General features: G+C 48.2%; 1 protein-coding gene across 8 annotated transcripts in view; it reads right to left on the reverse strand.

Moving 5' to 3' along the window:
- Positions 1–18,144, reverse strand: part of LOC105493104 (aryl hydrocarbon receptor nuclear translocator 2) — a 201,482-nt gene that overhangs the window by 11,363 nt on the left and 171,975 nt on the right. For 7 of the 8 annotated variants that reach the window (XM_011760538.2, XM_071100814.1, XM_011760542.2 and 4 more), the window contains 5 exons: positions 17,301–17,373; positions 16,416–16,539; positions 11,066–11,165; positions 7,476–7,614; positions 6,631–6,796 (listed from right to left, as the gene is read on the reverse strand). In XM_011760538.2, the coding sequence (XP_011758840.1) occupies positions 6,631–6,796; positions 7,476–7,614; positions 11,066–11,165; positions 16,416–16,539; positions 17,301–17,373 (602 nt within the window). Of the gene's footprint in view, positions 1–1,151; positions 4,166–6,630; positions 6,797–7,475; positions 7,615–11,065; positions 11,166–16,415; positions 16,540–17,300; positions 17,374–18,144 lie in introns of those variants that run through there. The other variant, XM_011760545.2, reaches the window with a different exon arrangement.

The raw sequence follows: 18,144 nt of genomic DNA on the forward strand, positions 1-18,144 counted from the left end.
AGATAACAGAGCATTGTGGGTTCTTAACCTAAATCTGACTGACCTGCTCTGCGTATAAATGGCAAGAAGGGGCTTCCCATGGCTCACCCCACAGTGTACCTACAAGCCTCTTTCTGGAAAAACAAACAAACAAACAAACAAAAAACCCAGTGGTCACCAAAATCCTTGTATTACTTTATTGTTCCAAAGCCACCTACATAGTTACAAACTATGAGCTGAGTTTCACTCTGGTGGCTTCCTGAGCACGGGCTGGGCTGCTACAGCCCTGGCTGGTGCATGGGCCACCTCCCAGCCCAGAGAGACTGTGTTATGGGCTGGTAACAACTGGGCCAGCTGCGTGGGCTTCCAGACCACAGGTCAGAATCTTGAGGAGCTTGTGGGTTCCTAGGTCATAGAGGAAGGGATGACATTCCTCCTTTTTTAAAAATTTGAAGCTCAATGCTATCATTCTCCTCTCATTAACATTTTTCCTTGTGAGGTTCAGCTGATTTGGAAATTGCCCTAAGACTTAAGACTCACTCGAAGTCCTGCTTGGAGGTCCTATGTCATTGGGTTTAGCTCGGTGGTTCCCAATCAAGTGATTTTGCGCAACCTCACCCTGCCACCAAACCAAGGGGGACATTTGGAAATGTCTGGAGACATTTGTCATTATCATAAACAGAGAAATCCTAGTAAGTAGAGGCAGGGAAATGCTGCTGAACACCCTATAAGGAACAGACAGCCCCCCCAACAACAAAAATTATCCAGCCTAAAATGTCAATAGTGCTGACACTGAGAAACCCTGCTGGATAAAGGAACAAAGTGCACCAAAAGGGCAGCTCATTCTCTTACAAATGCCTTCTAGGCAGAAGAAAAACGCACCTCACAGCAAGGATTACAGTCTTTCTGAGCCTTCTAGCTAAGGCCTCACCTTTTCAACACTAACTAGTATTACGGATGGGGAGGTCTATAATTCCCCACAATTCACTGGTAAAAATGTCCGGGACCGAGCTTTGTGGGCAGGAGCTGAGGAGGAAGAAGATGCATGGTGTCTGCAAACATTTCAGATCAGCGAAATACTACCAGCTCCCTGCCTGTGCTTAGCCTACCCTGTTCCCCTATTTCAAATTATGCCTTTCGTTTCTTACTCCAGATAGTTTTGGAATAATAAATTCTTTTTTTTTTTTTTTTTTAGATGGAGTCTTGTTCTGTCATCCAGGCTGGAGTGCAGTGGTGCAATCTTGGCTGACTGCAACCTCCACCTCCCAGGTTCAAGCGATTCTCCTGCCTCAGTGTGCACCACCATGCCCGGCTAAGTTTTGTATTTTTAGTGGAGACAAGGTTTCCCCATGTTGGCCAGGCTGGTCTCGAACTCCTGGCCTCAAGGGATCAACCTGCCTCGGCCTCCCAAAGTGCTGGGATTACAGGTATGAGCCATCACACCCAGCCTGGAATAACAAATTCTTTCAATTCCCCTCTCCAAAGTGAAATGGGCTGGGTGGGGCAGGCTGGGATGGACATGGCTCTTTTACGAAAGGGCAATGTGTTCTGGATGTGTTTCTCGATCTTTGTAAATGACGTTCATCCCCAGAGTTGTTAGTTTATTTACTGTGACCTGATTTAATCTTTATCGACCTGATCTGACTTGTGTCATCCATGGATGAATTGCTTTAGAGACCTCACCCTAAACTGAGAAGCATGTGGGGAACAAGGAGCTATGGACATGCTGGTGCTTGCCAAGACATTGTATCTGGAAGCATGCTGCTAAGAAAATAATGTAACTTAGATCCTATATATGTGTATGCCACACTTGAAGCAAGTCAGGGAATTAAAACATGATCTGCTACAGCACCTTTGAGCCATTTCTCTTTGAGCAATCTGTGCCTTGGCTCCCTGCATCTCTCCAAGAAACAAGGTAATATCAACAAGCAGATGCCTGGCAGTAGTTGAAATGAAAAGAAACTGAGCAATTTGAGGGTTCAGGTCATATACATTCTTGTCAGTTGTCAATTTATTGCCTCTTAGCTCTAAATCCATCCTTCTTTGCCCTGTTTTATGACACTGAAACTACACCCTGCAAACAGTTCTCCTTTGTCAGCGAGTGCAGCATTAGGCTTTCTCAACAGAGGACGCTGGAGAGACAAGCAAGGTGTCGCAGCGAAGTGGCTTCTCTTCCTGGATCAGGTGTTTCTTTCCTCCTGCAGTGTGTCTAGCAGCAGTGTGCAGGATGTCAGGGCGCTCCCTCTTCAGCACATTTCTCTACCACCCAGAGGCTGCTTCCTGTGAATCAGTTTTACCTGCCGGCACTCCCTGGGGAAATTCTTGGCCATCTGGTAGGTGGGTGTGTAGACCATTTCTGGTCCATCTGCACCCCCTACTGAGCGTCTCAGTCAGCTGGCAGGCTGCTTTTACAGACCCACTGCAGTCCAGAGCCTCTATAGTGTGTTACCAAGACTGACGCACATTCTCCAATAAGGGCTGAACCTCAGGATTTGTGGGGTGGGTTCTCCTCTTCTACGTTCTCAGTTCCTGTCTTGTCTACTTTCCCTTAGCCTTAGAGGTGGAAGTTGCTGCCCACGATTATTATTCCTGTATTCCTCAGGGTCCTTCTTAACCATCTTTTATTAGTCACAAAATCTTTAAATTTTTCCTGTTCAAATCACTGGCATGGTTTCTGTCTCCTGACTGGGCCCTACAGGCACAACACTTTCCCCACTTACTTTGTTAAGGGAATAAATGCTTGGATTTTTCAGGGCTTATGTAGACGGATTGTGTAGTTTCCTAGTGGATGCTACATTTCAAATGGCTACGTTTTTGCTGGGACTGGACTCAAAATGAAAATGAAACTAAGACTGGAAACACAAGTATGACAGCAGTAAAGCTCAAGATAACTCAAAAAGCCTGAAATGGAAGAAATGCTTTGACTTGACTCCTGAAGTCTCGTGGAACAAAACCAGCATGTGTTTCACAGAAAGGGCTGAGACACAGGCAGGGCTGTTTTTTCTCATTCAATATATAAACAGTCTACAAAGCTATCCTGAGGAGTCTGAAACAGTTGAAGCACTGTTCAAAAGTGACATGCTCTGCTTGTCACAACTTGATGTCTGCCCCTGGTCCACCAATGGGTGATGTCCGGCAAGTCTGCTCAGCAGGCATTTCAAACCTCCTGCCTGCTCCAGCCAGCCAGAAGCGGGAAGCTGGGATTGACTGTGCTATCTCTTTGGGCTCTGGCCATGGATAATGATCTGAGGCCAGGTACTGTGGGGTGCTGCCATGCCCAGGAACCCATCAGTGCCACACCAATAGGCCCCAGGGCTGCACAGAAGGCACTGGGAAGCCACTCAGATGTGCCCATGCTGGGCTAGGGTGTGTGTCCATTGCAAATGTAAACACTGCCTGTTTTTTAAGCCTGCTTTGTGTTTAGTAATTAATGAAACTGATCATTAATGAGGCAGACTGCTCTGTTCCTTCTCCACTCACCGATTCTTACCTGCTTTGTTCCCTCTCCACTCACCCATACTTACCTGCTCTGTTCTCTGCACCCTTACCCACTGTGCCCTCAGGAGTAACCATCCTCACTAACGAACAACCCTTGGGCCCTCTTCCTAACCACACATCCTCTTTCTTCTGTCCTTAACCAAAGGCTGACCTCTTCTCCCAGCCAGGACTCCACTTCCTTGAAGCCCTGTGGAGTAAAGGCTGACCCTGTGGTCAGAAGGGGGTCTGGTGTCCACCCATTTTCCAGGCCCCCCCTACACCTCTGATGTGAACCCCAACACCTTATCCTGGGTTCCCTCTGCCTGCACTGGGAGCTTTCCTCCAGCAGCATACTCATCACAGATGATGACAGCAACCCCTCACCTCGAGGTCTCCCTCTCCCTCCCAAGACTGAGCCTCCCTTCCTGCTCTCCTGCTCAGCTTCATCCCCACTCCATCACCTGCTCACTCCACCACAGCCTGGCTTTCAACACACTCTCCCTGCATCCTATTCCATGCAAACAGCTGTGGCCAAAGGTAACACGTGATGCACGGATGGCAAGGCCATAGGAAACTTCTCAGTCCTTCATTTCTTGATTTTATACTCTTTTTTCATGCTGTCATTGGAAGGGTTCCAGCCCCTTTCTCATGAATGTACATCAAGGGACATCTGCTGGGACATCCAATTCTTGCTTAATTCTGAGGTCCCCTGTGAATGGATTTGAAAATGATGGTAAGCACAGAGTAGTGATGGGAGCACGGTCTCAGATGTACTGCCCAGCTTTGATTCTTGGCTCCAAAGGCATGATTCTGCTATTATCAGCTACAGTAAGTTAGCCTGGGTAAGTTATCTGACCTCAGTGTGCCTTAGTTTACTTATCTGTGAGATGGGAATAATAATGGTATCTCCTTCTTAGGGCTATTGTGAGTACTGAATGAATGCTACATGCTAGCATATAATAAAATAAGCACCCAGTAAGGGCAGGCTGCTATCATTACTATTATTATCACCTGAGTGTGAGATAGCTTGAAGGCAAATGTAAAAAAATGGTCACCGAACCTGGAGCCCCATCTGTGTTGAGCCTGTTCTTGGCTATCAGTGGTGCAGTGGCCTCAGCCCAGGGCTTTGTCCTTCCTGTGTCCCATCTAAATTCATACTTCAGGGCCTGGCATTTGTTTAGTGGAGACTAGAGAGAGGCATGGAGCTAAAGGCACTGGATGGTTGGGGCAGGGAAGTGGCCTGCCCACCTCTCTTGTCACAGCCACAGTGGGATGCTCCAAGACCTTGCCAGGGTTACGTGTTAGCTCTGCTCTGAAGCCTCTCTTGACCCCATCAGACATAATGACTCTCCTGGCCTACAGCCACAGGGCCCCCCTCACAGACCATGGCTGCTGCAACTGCAGACTGTCCTGCTTGCCTCCCTTTACCTGTCTGTCTCCCCTGCCCCCATCTCTGGACTGTGTCCTTCTCTGGGTGGGGACCAGGTCTCCTGTCTTCTGTTTTCCAGTGCTGATTTGGGGCCTGGCACTGAAGGATTTTTTGAGTAGATCAGTGCCAGATGGTCCCTGCGCTTCCAGGAAGAACTAGATACCCAGGGGGACTTGAGTCTACGAGGCCCACCTTCAGGAGGAGATGAAGGGATCTCTCCGCACCCAGGTGAGGAACCAGATGTGGAGAAGGATCTCATGTGTGACTGCAGGAAGGTGGATGCTGTCCTGAGAAACAGGATTCTGGGCTCAAGGTGGTAATTGTGCTGAGTGCCTGGTTGACTCGAAAGCAACTGCCATTGGGTTTCTCCTTCCTCAAACAGGGTGCTGTGCTTCTAAACTTGGTTCCGGTGAATTGTGTGGCAAGAATGCTTAACAGGTGAACAGGAGAACACACTGCAAGTAAATGTGACTAAGGCTGGAGGGACAAGCATGGCCTCAGGAAATGCTGTGCCCCAAGACCTTGGGCTGAGTGGAGCAGACGTGCTGCTGTTAGCAGAGGAGGTGGGGAGGGTTGGGCAGCAGATGACAACTCCCCATTGTGTGCTAGGGGCTCTGCATAGCATTTTTGTTTCTTTTGTTTTTTCAGACAGGGTCTCACTGTGTTGCCCAGGCTGGAGTGCAGGGGTGTGATCATGGCTCACTGCAGCCTCAACCTCCTGGGCTCAAATGATCCTCCTACCTCAGCCTCCTGAATAGCTGGAACTACAGGCATGCACCACACCTGACTAATTTTTTTTTTTTTTTTTTTTTTTTTTGGTAGAGACAGGGTTTTGCTATGTTGCCCAGGCTAGTCTCGAACTCCTGGGCTCAGGTGATCTGCCACCTCAACCTTCCAAAGTGCTGGGGTACAGATGTGAGTCACCACGCTCTGCCTGCACAGAATTGTTCATAAGGCTGACAGGCAAGCAGTTCTAATGGAAGCTTTTAACTTGCCACGTGGAAATTCAGATGTTTGGGCTCAGCTTCATGCTCATCTGAAGAATCAGTTCTGTAGAGAAAAGCTCTATGAGCTGCACTGCTGGGTGTCACCCAGTGACCTCACTGTGAGAAAGCAGGCACCAGCTCGGACTTCTTACAAGGACCATGGGTCTCTTATGAGCCTGTCTTGACGTGGAGTGGAGCCCCAGCCCTGGGAGACAGGCTGAGGAGGTTCCTTAAACACATGGAGAGTGGGCAAAGCCCAGGATCCTGAGAGATGCACAGGACACAGCGATTCCTTAACCTTCTATGGCCTGAGGTTTTGTTAACAAAGTAAGATAGGTATTTTTAATATTTAAAAGAAAGAGAAAACTTTGCAGGATTATTTATGCAATTGATTGTCTCTATAGCTATTCTCTAGTTTCTTGAAACAAGACTATAAGGTTTTTGAGTTGGGGGGCCTGAAAATCCTTGCTAGGGCCATAATGGGTTAAAATGATATTTAGATCACATCACAGCACAGGAACATCATCCCAGTGCCTTGAAAATGATAAAGCCAAATCACAAAGCCAAGGCCTAAGCATCCAGTCTCTTAGGAACACCATAGGCCTCCTCATAGCCAGAGAGAGAGGAGGTGCTTGGAAACCTCCGGGCCTTGTTTTGGTAGCTGGGAGCCTGGAGCTCAGCCCCCTGAATTCAGGATGTTCAGAAAGCATTTTTGCTTTCTGGCTTTCCCAGAATCTCATTCCCTCATTCCCCACCTACCAAACCCTGGAGTCCTGTTGGCAAGACTGGAGTAGGCATTCCCGCTTGGTGAGGAGGTAGCTGGGCTGGAGAGGGGGCTGTAGGAAGAGGGGTCTGCCGGGTAGGTGTGGCTCGTTCCGATCCCAAAGGGAGATGACTGAGTCTTGCTGGACTGAGATGGGATTTGCTATAATCAGGACAAAGCAAAGAGATGGAAAGCATCAGCAGCAGACCCCACCCCAACCCATGCCCCAGGCTGGTCACAGAGGCAGTGTCTGCTCTGGGTTGATAGTGACTCCCCATGGCCCTCTTGTCTGGCTAGGCACAGGCCTGGATCAGCATGGCATGTGAGGGCCCAGGAGCTGCAGAATCTTTGGGGCATGTCTGGTTGAAGTTAATCCCCAGGGCTACAAGGATCTGGGCCCTCTGGCGTCCGGTTACCAAGGCCTTGGCATTATGAACACCCAGAACTCCCTGGGCAACACCCACCCTCACAGTGACTATGAGGGGTCTGGGGGTGTCCAAAGTGTGGGTGTTTTCATGTCCTCCTGGCACAGGAGCAGCCAGAGGCCCAGAGTCATGAGGGCTCATTCTTGATGGGGTGTCTCTACCTGCCCAGCCTTTTCCTGCCAGCTGCCCCAGGGCATGGCTGTAAGGAGAAAAGGCTGCTGAAGTCGCAGGCGGGGCACCCGGCTCTCCGAGGGCCCTGAGGGTGGCCGGTGCTCCTGAGGAGCCAGCGGCTGTGAGGGTGGTTGGTTCCAGCTAGGGCCTGACCCATCCTCAGAGCCGCAGTCCGAAGAAAGCACTTCCCAGAATGCTCTGCCTCTCTGGGCACCCAGGGGAGACGCTCTCACAGACACCCGTACCTGTCCCGGAAAGGGCGGACGACTCCCTGTCCACGCCACCTGACTCTGGTTTAGCTGCCGGGAGATTTGGGACATGTTCTGGCCCGTGGAAGAGGAGGACTGAATATCATTCACTCCAGGCACATGAACCACTGAAGAGCTAGAAAAGAGGAAAATGCATTTATCCCGAGGACACACCTGGTTTGCATGAGGCTACCCGCCCAGCCAACCACACAATCCACCCTGGGCCACCTTCCTGGCTCTCTCTCCATGCAGCATGTCACTCGAGAAAATGACTAACACATCATGAGCCTCAAAGCCCCTTGGCTGTCCTCCTCTCCCTTCAGGGCTTCCTCCACACTGCTGAGTAGTCCTGCCATGTCTGGTAGTCTGGTACTTCCTCTCCTCGTCCTCCCCAGGGTCTCCCACACAATCTTCAGCCCCTATCCTATGCCTGTACATCCTCTGCTCTCAACAGATGATTTGGATCCCACAAAGAGAGAAGCTTCTTAGAATAAAAATAAGTCCCAGTGTTCACTCATTCTTCCGTGCTCTGGTTAATTTGTTCCTTTGGGGCACCTATGAGGCTTAAAGATTCAGGAAATAGGTTGCAGGCTGTCAGTTTTAAATGGAAAGAAAAGCTTCTCAATGAAAACCTGCTGGATGGGCCTAGTCCTGCCACCCAGAGTTTATCCCTCCCACCTTCGGTTCACCTTCGACTTAACTCAGTTCATCTTTATTAGGTCCCTGCTGTGTGCTGTGCTCTCTGCATGTCCTTTGCAGGCTAAATCTCTGACCCTGCTTAGCTCCTCGGCAGGCACTGTCTGTTTGTACCACCAGGCGCTTCTTCCAGGAGATTTTCCGGGCTATGTCAATTACATGAGAAGCTCATCAAAGACTAAAAGGCTGGGGGCAGACTTTTACTTCGTTTCAGGCCCCTCGTCCTGCCTCCCTGGGACTAGCGCAGCATGCAGGGCAGTGCACTGGGTGCCCATGAATCAGTCAAGTAGGGCAGAATGGGGCTCATCACAGAAGGCTTTTGGTAGAGGTGGATTTTCAGCTCCATGTTAAAAGAAAGGCAGGCTAGAGATCAGTAGAGACCGGGTAAAATTTTACTATTGTATTCTAATAAGTTTCCTATGCTATTTGATCTCTTTTAAAATAGGGAGAAACCAAGAATGTCAGAGACATTCTTGCAGTGATCATTGTAAAATAAGTTCAGTCGCTTATATAAAGGGGATATCATTCCCATCTTTGTACAATCAATTTCTCATTTAACATAAGGGCTCCTTTCCCATTCTCCTTCCTGATGGAAGTATTGCTTCAGAAGACATTTTCTGCTCACTATGGTCTAGTAGGGCCCTCTCCCACAGACCCTCAGCCCTTGATGTCCTCCCCAAAACACTGATTGATGAGGGCTGCTATAGCGTAGAAGCCCTAGGAAAGGCACCTTGACTGAAAGGGATGGGCTTCTTGGGGCAAAGAGCCAGCCCTTGTGCACAGTCCTCCCTGGGGGCCTCTGAGCTACAGCTGCCTGCCTTAGTATGGACAGGCAGGGACCAAAACTGGCGGGACCAGAGCGGGAGGACTGTGGGTGAGGATACACTTCGGGTGCCAGCAACACCATTCTGCAAGCGGCCCAGGGTTCCCTATGGCTGTATTGGGCCCCAGAGTCCTTCATCCCACAGCCTACCCCAACCCAAGCCAGCTCAGACCCTTCGGATATATAGGAAATTCTGCACATTCCACAGGCTTTGGCCCCAACAGGCATCCTTTAATTAACTCAGTCATTTATTCATTCATTTTACAGACTAGTACTCAGCAAGTGCCTTTTCTATGCCAGGCTCTGCACAGGTGTTCAGACACTCCCTGGATTCCTTCCCCACACTGCCAGCTGCCCCAAGCCTGCTTTTCCTTCCCCATCACTCATCACTACCCTGTGTACCCTACATTTTTGGTTCTATGACAATGGCCTCACCCAGGCTGTGCGCCTCATGCTGGCACTGTCTGCCCCGAGCACTGTCTGCAGCTTCACTCTTCTCCCAAAGGCCATCAGTGACAATGTCCTCCTCCTCACATGGCTCCCACGGCTGCTGCTGCAGACAGGGCTCAGGGCGGACAGTCCAGTGTGAGGTGCAGAGCCTGGGTGAGGCCATTGTCATAGAACAACGTGGTCATCCTCTGTTTCTCCCATTAGTGAGGCCTCCTCCAACAATGCCTCCTCGAGGCTTTCACTCAGCACACTCCTCAGGCCCTTGCACCTCTGCCCTGGTCAGGAGGCAGAACCTGACTTTTGCTTTCAGACCTAGCTGAAGAGTCAGCCAGACCTTCTCTGGCCATGCCACCTTGGGCTATCCTCTTGCCTTTGAACTGCCCCCTCCTTGCCTCCTGCTGCTGTACCCTCCCTGATCCCCTTTGTCCAGAGCGAAGGACAAGCAGCAAGTGTCACAAGGACCCAATGAACACGAGCACCCGGGCAGGGCTGGCACAGGGCTTGGCATAGACCAAGATCGGTCAAAGTGTGCTGAGTAGCTGAGTAACTCAGCCGCCAAGAGAAGTCTGGAGGGCTTGACTATTGCTCAGCAGAGCCGCACAACCTGCAGTGATGATGGTTAGGGACTGCTCACGGAGGGCTGCCCTCTTGTCTGCTGTCCCCAGACCAGAGCCCCTGCCTGCAGCCAGAGCTCCTCAGAGCCTCAGAGCAGTGTGCAATTCAGCGAGACCTAGCTGCAGGCATGACCAGAGCCACTGCAGTATTGCTAATCTGTCTCCAGGAGGTCTGTCCACGAACCAGTGTGGAAGCAAGATCCTCATTCCCTGTGTCTAGGGTAGTCCCTTGGCAGGGCCCTCTCTCTGAGTGGCCAGCCCCACCTATCCTCCTGGTCTCTGCCTACATCTGGAAGCTCTGCTTAGGCTCTGGCTAACCTTGCTGGGGGAGCCCTGTCCTGCTGGGCATGAGGAACTTAGGGTGTCCGGTAGGCACAGGTGAGTGCCCACACACCCTCCCCAAGAGCTGCCAGCTTCTCTGACTGTTCTTCCCAGTTTATGCTTCTGTCTCCCCAGAAGTCAGTGGAGCCAACCTTGCCTCCAGTGATGATGTCAGGGCTTCCTCAATGACCTACTAGATGCCCTTGATGCTAAGAACCAAGCCTTGGGAAGGTTGGACACCCTGCCTGAAGCCTGGAGTGCCCTTTAGGATGAGGCTCAGACATGATGGGCTGAGCTGTCCAGTCTTCCTTGGATTTGGCTGTAGCCTCTGGGTACCAGATGACAGGATACTTCCTGCTACCTTAGCTGTTCCCAGCTCCAGCTCACTTGGGTCCTGGCTAGAGGGAACTCACTCCCTTCTCGCTGGCAATCACTGCTACAGAACACAGTGGCTGGTGCTGTTCACATCCAAGAAAGAGTAACTGACACCAGGAATCTACGGCAACTCATGGAGGGCTCACAGAGCAGAAGCAGAGCCACCAGAATCCTCAGTTTAGCCCAAGGCCGGAGCGCCAGTAACCACTAACTCATGATTACAGCCCACAGAGCTGTGCTCTGAGACTCAGGACTTTCTTGGTGAGGGAGCATCTTCCCACGCCATTGTCCCCCTCACTGGCACATACCTGAAGGCCTTCCCGGAGTGTCCGGAGGGAAATGGGCTTCCTTGGGAGTAGATCTGCTGGGTTCCTGCTGCAGAGGCTGAGCTCATCATCTTCTTCTCCGCTGGGAAAACCAGAGCAGGAGTCACACGCGAAGGTTCCCTGCTCTGCAGACCACAGAGAAGGCTGCCCCAAGAACAGGTGCAGGGGTGGGCGCAGGAACGGGAGGATGCGAGTCGGGACAGCCCACCTGCATGCAATCTCCTCAGCCTTGCCTCTGCCTCCTCATCTCCCCTGGAGCCTCCCTGGCATATGAGGGCACTGGGCTGTTGTTCTTGGCCCCTAGGCTAGGCCACAGGCTGCTTGATGGCGAGGCTTTTTTGGAGAGTGGGGAAGATTAAAAGAATGAATGAGGCCAGGTGCGGTGGCTCACACCTGTAATCCCAGCACTTTGGGAGGCTGAGGCAGGCAGATCACTTGAGGTCTGGAGTGCAAAACCAGCCTGGCCAACATGGTGAAACCTTGTCTCCACTAAAAATACAAAAATTAGCCAGGCGTGGTGGCAGCCATCTGTAGTTCCAGCTACTCGGCAGGCTGAGGCAGGAGAATTGCTTGAGCCCAGGAGGCAGAGGCTGCAGTGAGCTGAGATCACGCCACTGCACTCTAGCCTGGGCGACAGAGCAAGACTCTGCCTCAAAAAAAAAAAAAAAAGAATGAGAGTTCTTTCTCAGACATTATTTTATCCAGTCTTTTCAACCCTGCGGGGTAGGGATTCCAAGTCCTCTGGTTCTGGGTGAGGAAGCCCAGGGTACCAGTGAAGAGGATGGGCTCTGATCTCAGCTCTCTGGGTCTGAATCCCAGCTCCAAGGTAAGAGGTGCAACCTTGGACTGTTACTTAATCATCCCCTGCCTCAGTTTCCCAACAGAAAAAACGCGAGAATAAAAGTATCTTCCTCAGAGGGCTGTAGGGGGAATTCAGTGAGTTAACCTAAGTGCTTATGACAGTGCCTGATAACAGAGCAAACAGAAACTAAAGTTTGCTATTGTTTGTTACAGATGAGAAAAGTGAGGTGTGGCTTGTCCGAAGTCACCAGCCAGTGAGGGAGGGCCCAGGGCATGAACGCAAGCCCAGTGCTCTTCCCACTGCCCTGGAACTCAGCTACCACTGCCACCCTCACCCAGCAGGTGCCATAGCCGGTGATGTCCGGAACAGCCCCGGACCTGTGTGCCTTGACCTTCCACTAAGGTTTCTTTGAGAGACTGAGCTCCTCTAACACTGAAAACACTCAGTCCCTGGCCAGGAGGTGCAATAATGCATGATTTTCTGCTACTGCAGAATGGTGAGCAGAGTTGGCTCACCCACAGGCTCACCCATAGCTACACGGCTAAAGAAACGGGCTCAAGACCCAGCTGGCTGTTTAGATCTTACACGAGGGAGAAAGTGCTTTGTATCGTGGTTTGAGAAACAGGAGTGGGAACACGAATGGTGGCAGGGTGCTAGACAGCAGGCTCCAGTTCTCCCTCCTTTGGTCATTGAGGGTGCCCAGGGCTCTTTGAAATGCCCTCCCAGCGCCCCAGAATCTTCAAATGTCTACATGTCTCGTTCCTACAATCCCTAACATGTTCACCCACAAAGAGATATTGGAATAAAGGAAATAAAGGTTAGTTACATGGTGATTATTTTGTGCCTAGACAGCCCCCACATCTGCTCCCATCTCTGGCTTGCTGGTGGTGATTGGGGGCAGAGTGTGTAGGTCCCTCCGAGTGGCTGTGAGCAGTGATGCGGTGATGGATATTCAGGCTGGTGGGCTTGGGGCCCAGAGACCAGGCTGCAGGGACCACATGCTGACTCTCGCACGCATGGAAACAACTTCTGAGAGGCTTTAATAAAAAGGGGCCACTGAACAGTTTTTATGGTTCATTTTCTTCTGCTGCAGTGACAGTTGTAAGACAGTGGGAAATCCTTAAAGGATGGAAGGAGCTCAGGCTCCTGGGTGTGTACTTTTAACCTAATCATAACATCTTGAATCTTGGAAATAAAGAGCAAGATTGGTGTGGGGGAGACATAAGGCTCAAACTTGTAGGAAGAAGGTAGACTTAGGTAGTTCTCTTGACTCTAAACTTAATGCAGGCCAGGCACAGTGGCTCACACCCGTGATCCCAGCACTTTGGGAGGCCGAGGCAGGCAGATCACCTGCGGTCAGAAGTTTGAGACCAGCCTGGCCAGCATGGCAAAACCCCGTCTCTACTAAAAAATACAAAAGTTCGCTTGGCATGGTGGCGCACACCCGTAATCCCAGCTACTCGGGAGGCTGAAGCAGGGATAATTGCTTTAACCGGGGAGGTGGAGGTTGCAGTGAGCTGAGATCACGCCACTGCACTCCAGTTTGAGTGACAGAGCAAGACACCATCTCAAAACTACAAACAAACAAAATAAAAATATAAATAAAAATAAGATAATAAACTTAATACAACCCATTTTTTTTCCTCATGTATTTAAGGTTTTTGTGGTTTGGGTAAATAAGAAACACATTTTCTTTGTAACTGCTCCAGGACATTTGAAGGGTATAACATTATATATAATAATATGTATTATAATATTATATATAATTGTATTTAAAGATATTTGACTCTAGTTTTCAGTCTTCTATATTTTTCTCCATTTTATTATTTTGATCTATGTGACCTGTTAAAGATGGAGACAGGCCTACTAAGATCTTCCACTATAATGTGGCTTTATCAGCATCTTCCTGTGATTCTAATTATTTTGGCTTTCACATATTTCAATGCTTATGACATCTGTATCTTCACTTTAGGTTACATCTTGTATCTGAATAAATTAAGCCTCTCTGCTCACTGGACAGTTTGAATTTTTCTTTGGCAACACTGACGAACCTACCTTCCTTCTTGGGTTTGCAGAGCATCTCCACCACCCCTTCTTTCAGGTTAAATCGTTCATTTCAGTTTGTTTTTGTTATATCATATTTTGGCAGCATATTATTCAGGAGCTATTGATTGGGAGTCAACATATTTAATTATTCTTGATATTCACTGATGATAAATCTTTATCTATTTATAAATACTACACCCATTCCAAAATAAGTCTGGATCTTTGGTGAATAAATCTTTAAATTTCTTGATTTGAGGTTTTAGACTCTAAGTTTTATTTATTGTTTCTGTCTTTCGTATCTTCTAATAATTTTTACATTAATTTTCAGTGTTATTAGTTTCGTTTTTCATCCTTACTGCTTTTCCAACCTATCATTTCTGTTCTCGTGTTCTATATTTTGATTCATTTCATAAACAAGTACAATTTTACAAGTAGTTTTTTTGCAAGCAGAATATGTAGATAGTGCATGTCTATGAACATCTTTCTGTTGTCCTCCAAATAGGAAAGCAGCTTGGCTGGTGGAAAATTTCAGGGTCACATATTCTTCCAAATTCTCTATTTATTCCTGCGTCCACCCTGCCCCCGCTGCCCCCCCACCCCCCGCCGCCACCGCCACCTTCCTAAGTCTTTTGGTATTTAATATCTTGGGGAAGGCTAACAAAAGATTTCTCTTTGTAGGTAAGGTAATTTTTTAAATCTCAACATTTGCAGGATTTTTTCTTCCTTTCTTCAAATTTAAAAAAGTAAATACAACAGATCATGTGTAGGTGTGAGTTTCTTTGAAATTTTTGTTTAGTATTCATTGAGCTCTTTCACTTGGAAAACCTAAGTTTTTGTATTTTGGGAAAATTCATGTTTCTTTCTAATTCACTGACTTGGATTTCTGCAATATTAGCCTGTTTTGTACTGATCCATTTTATTAAACATCACTCTCCCCACCTCAATAACTCATTTGCAGACATGCAGGATGGCCTGGAATCACCTAGAGAAGAGATACTGAAGATTCTCTGAACCTTCTCCTCTTTATCAGAAAAATTCATTTCCAAAGGAGGACATTTGTTCTCATTCCTTCCCTTGGACCCTTCCCCCCTCTTCATTTTTCTTGTCTGTCTTTTTTTTTTTTTTTTTCTGTTTTGTTAACTTTATGGAAAAGTGTCTATGTTTGGATTTATCTGGGTCGCTGTGGGTCTCTGGTCAAATATTTCAGGCTTATCTGGAGAGAAAAAACCTTTTAGATGTGCTGTTGTCTCTTCTTACTGGATGAAATGATATTTCTCTAGAAAAGTCAAGGAAATACTGATGTGGGTGGGTGGCCATGGGAACCAAGAGCCGGGAGCTCCCCTGTTGTGCTGAGGGGTCTGGTTTTTGTTGTGTGTTGACAATGGGTCTTGGTGCTGCACTGGCATCTGCTGCCCTAATGGGAGGCAGCTCCAGCACCCGGAGGCTCTGACTTTCCACCAACATGCTGGCATCAGGAGGGCTGAGGTGTGCTCCCTCACTACCTTCCACGGGCCTGTCTGTCCTCGCCTCGGGTCTCACTGTCTTCAGCTTGTTAGCCCCAAGGGGACAGGATTGGGCTTCTCTTCCAGTGACGGAGTTCCCCATGTTTCCTCTTCACAAGCCAACTGGTTTCTCCCTTCAACTCATCTTGACTCCGTTGTATCTTGTGAAAATTCCTTGACCACATGAAAATAGAATCCTTTTTCTGATTTTGGAACCAACAAAGATCTTTCCAAATTTTGTATTTGGTTAATCTCAGTGATAATCTGAGTGGGAGGGCGAGGCAGCTGGACTTGCTGGCCCCATGCGATGCCTTAAGTTATAACTGCACCATCTCCTCTAACGGCAGTGCTGACATAGGTAGGCAGCCTAATGACCACCACAGAGGATTAATCACATGAACTCTATGCAACTGACAAAAAAAGATTGTCTAATAATCTGGAAATACGTTCATAATAAACTGTCATGTGAAAAAAACTAAGCTACTGTGAGCGCAATTTCATGTAAAAAAAGAATATATGTGTAGAAAAAGAGAAAAAACATACTTTAAAAAGTTAAACATGGTTACATCCAGGTGGTAGGATAGAGGATCATTTTTGTTTTTCTTTTTTACTGCGTATTTTGATGTTAAAATGTGGTCCTCTGTGTGTTAGGAATTGAATTTCAACTTTTTACAGAGACATGTCTTTGGCTTAATAAAACTAAACAGCACAATGGAACAATAGAGCTCATTTGTTCCAACTCCTCAAATTTTAATGATGGGATGCCAGGTCCCAGGTTGGTTACCCTGGGTAACTGGTATATAACAGGCAAGGCCAGGAGTAGAGAGAATCCATTCCAACTCGTGTATTTTTATACCCTGCAATGGTTACTCTAAACTCACCTTCCGTGGCCCCCTCTTACTAACAGTAGCTGTCGGTAGATGGCCTGAAAGCAACTGTAAACCCCACACTCTCAAAACCTCAGTGCCATTTGGAAACTTACATGCACTGATTCCTGCAAACATTTCAGCAAACCGAGGATCTCTTTCCTGGGAGAAGATTGCATCCGCCTTTTCCACGGACTTCCCAGCCTCATGAACACCGGCTGGTAGGTTGGGGACGGGGACCTGTTTGCACATTAAATAAAACACAAGGGCAACTCATGCGTAAGGCACAGAGTGTGTGTCCCCAGGAGCCACCAGCTCTCCTTCATCAGAGCCCCCTCCCTCTGGAATCACTGGCATTTGGGGCTGGAACATTTTATCAGGTGGGAAGCTTTTCTATATGTGAAAGCCAAGAACAGCCGGTGAGGGGGTTGGGGGCAGTGAACTGAAGGTCACAGGAAGGATAACAGAGTCACACTGATTACTTTCTTAGAGCGAGAAATGAACAACAATCAACTTACTCTAAATATCAGGAAAAGTGGACATCATGTGGAGATAGGAGAAGGAAAGGAGACAGAGCCGGTGAAGAGGGAGGCTCAGAGCATGACAGGAAGAGGCACATTGAGGAAGAATGGGACACAGGCGGTGGCAGGGAAATGGCCAAGAAGCCAGGGGGCCCAAGGGGATCAGAAGCTGCTCTTGTTGGTCTCTGAGTATACTCATACTAGAGTTCACGCATGGTCCTCAGAAATGTCCTTCAGCCCTTGGGTTGACTATGGCCCCTGGTTCTTCACCTGGTACTCACACATTCTTCATGGCTGAGTTCTGTAGGGAGGAGTGACAGCAGCAGATCCCCAGGGGACCTGTAGGTCTGCTCTTTCCATTGTAGTGTGTGGATGGGGCAATCCTTTGGGCTGAGGGGCTCAAGCTCAGGGCTGAATTGAGTCCCCAGTCCATTGGGCTGGAGACAATTCCAACAGGGAAAGGGTTTTCCAGAAACTCACCTGGGATAAGTCGTATGATGACAATCCATCTCTCTGGTGCACTTCTAATTCTGCCTGCTGTTGCTGAAGTTGCCTGTGAAACAAGAAGACAACAAAGAGGGTCATGAAGAACAGAAGGGATGACAATAGGGCTAAGCCAGGACTTTTCCCATACCTCAGAGGCAGGGTGGGTGATACCCAATGGATCTCTACATTGTTTTCCATTTTTAATTATTTTATTTTATTTTTAATGCCCTAAATCAAGACTCCAGACATTGCACTTCATGTTTAGGCTACCACACTCAACTATTTAAGAAATCAATTTTGATGTGTGACTTCATTTTATGCAGGGTCAAAAGATACAACAGAACAAAATTTTAAGGCAAATTCAGAAAAGCAGTTGGGTTTAATGCCGAATGAAGCAGTTGGCTTCAGCTAACACTTAGCCATAAACGGGCGGGTGTTTACATTATCTCATCCAATCCTCACACTATGCTTTCACAGTGGTTATTCTACCCTCATATTAAAATTAAGAAACTGAAGTTCAAAGAGGTTAAGTGGTTGTCAAGGTCAGCCAACTGGCAAGTGGCTATGACAGAACAGAGCCAGGGTCTGACCTGACACTTCTGACTCCAAGGGACTTTGCTGCCTGCTCCATTTGGGGAAGAAAAAGACTTGCTGGAGGAAATGGTGGCTTTAAGTTTAAAAACTGGGTTGTTTTCAAGAGAAAGTGAACTCTATAGCTCAGAGCCTAAAAATGGGGCAAATGACCGGATCCTCTTCAATTGTAAATATCATTAAGAAGGACAGGCAAAAAATTATTAGTGGTACTATGCAATTCAAATTACTAACAGACATTACTCCC

This window comes from Macaca nemestrina, chromosome 7 (genome assembly GCF_043159975.1).
Source record: "Macaca nemestrina isolate mMacNem1 chromosome 7, mMacNem.hap1, whole genome shotgun sequence".
Taxonomy (NCBI): domain Eukaryota; kingdom Metazoa; phylum Chordata; class Mammalia; order Primates; family Cercopithecidae; genus Macaca; species Macaca nemestrina.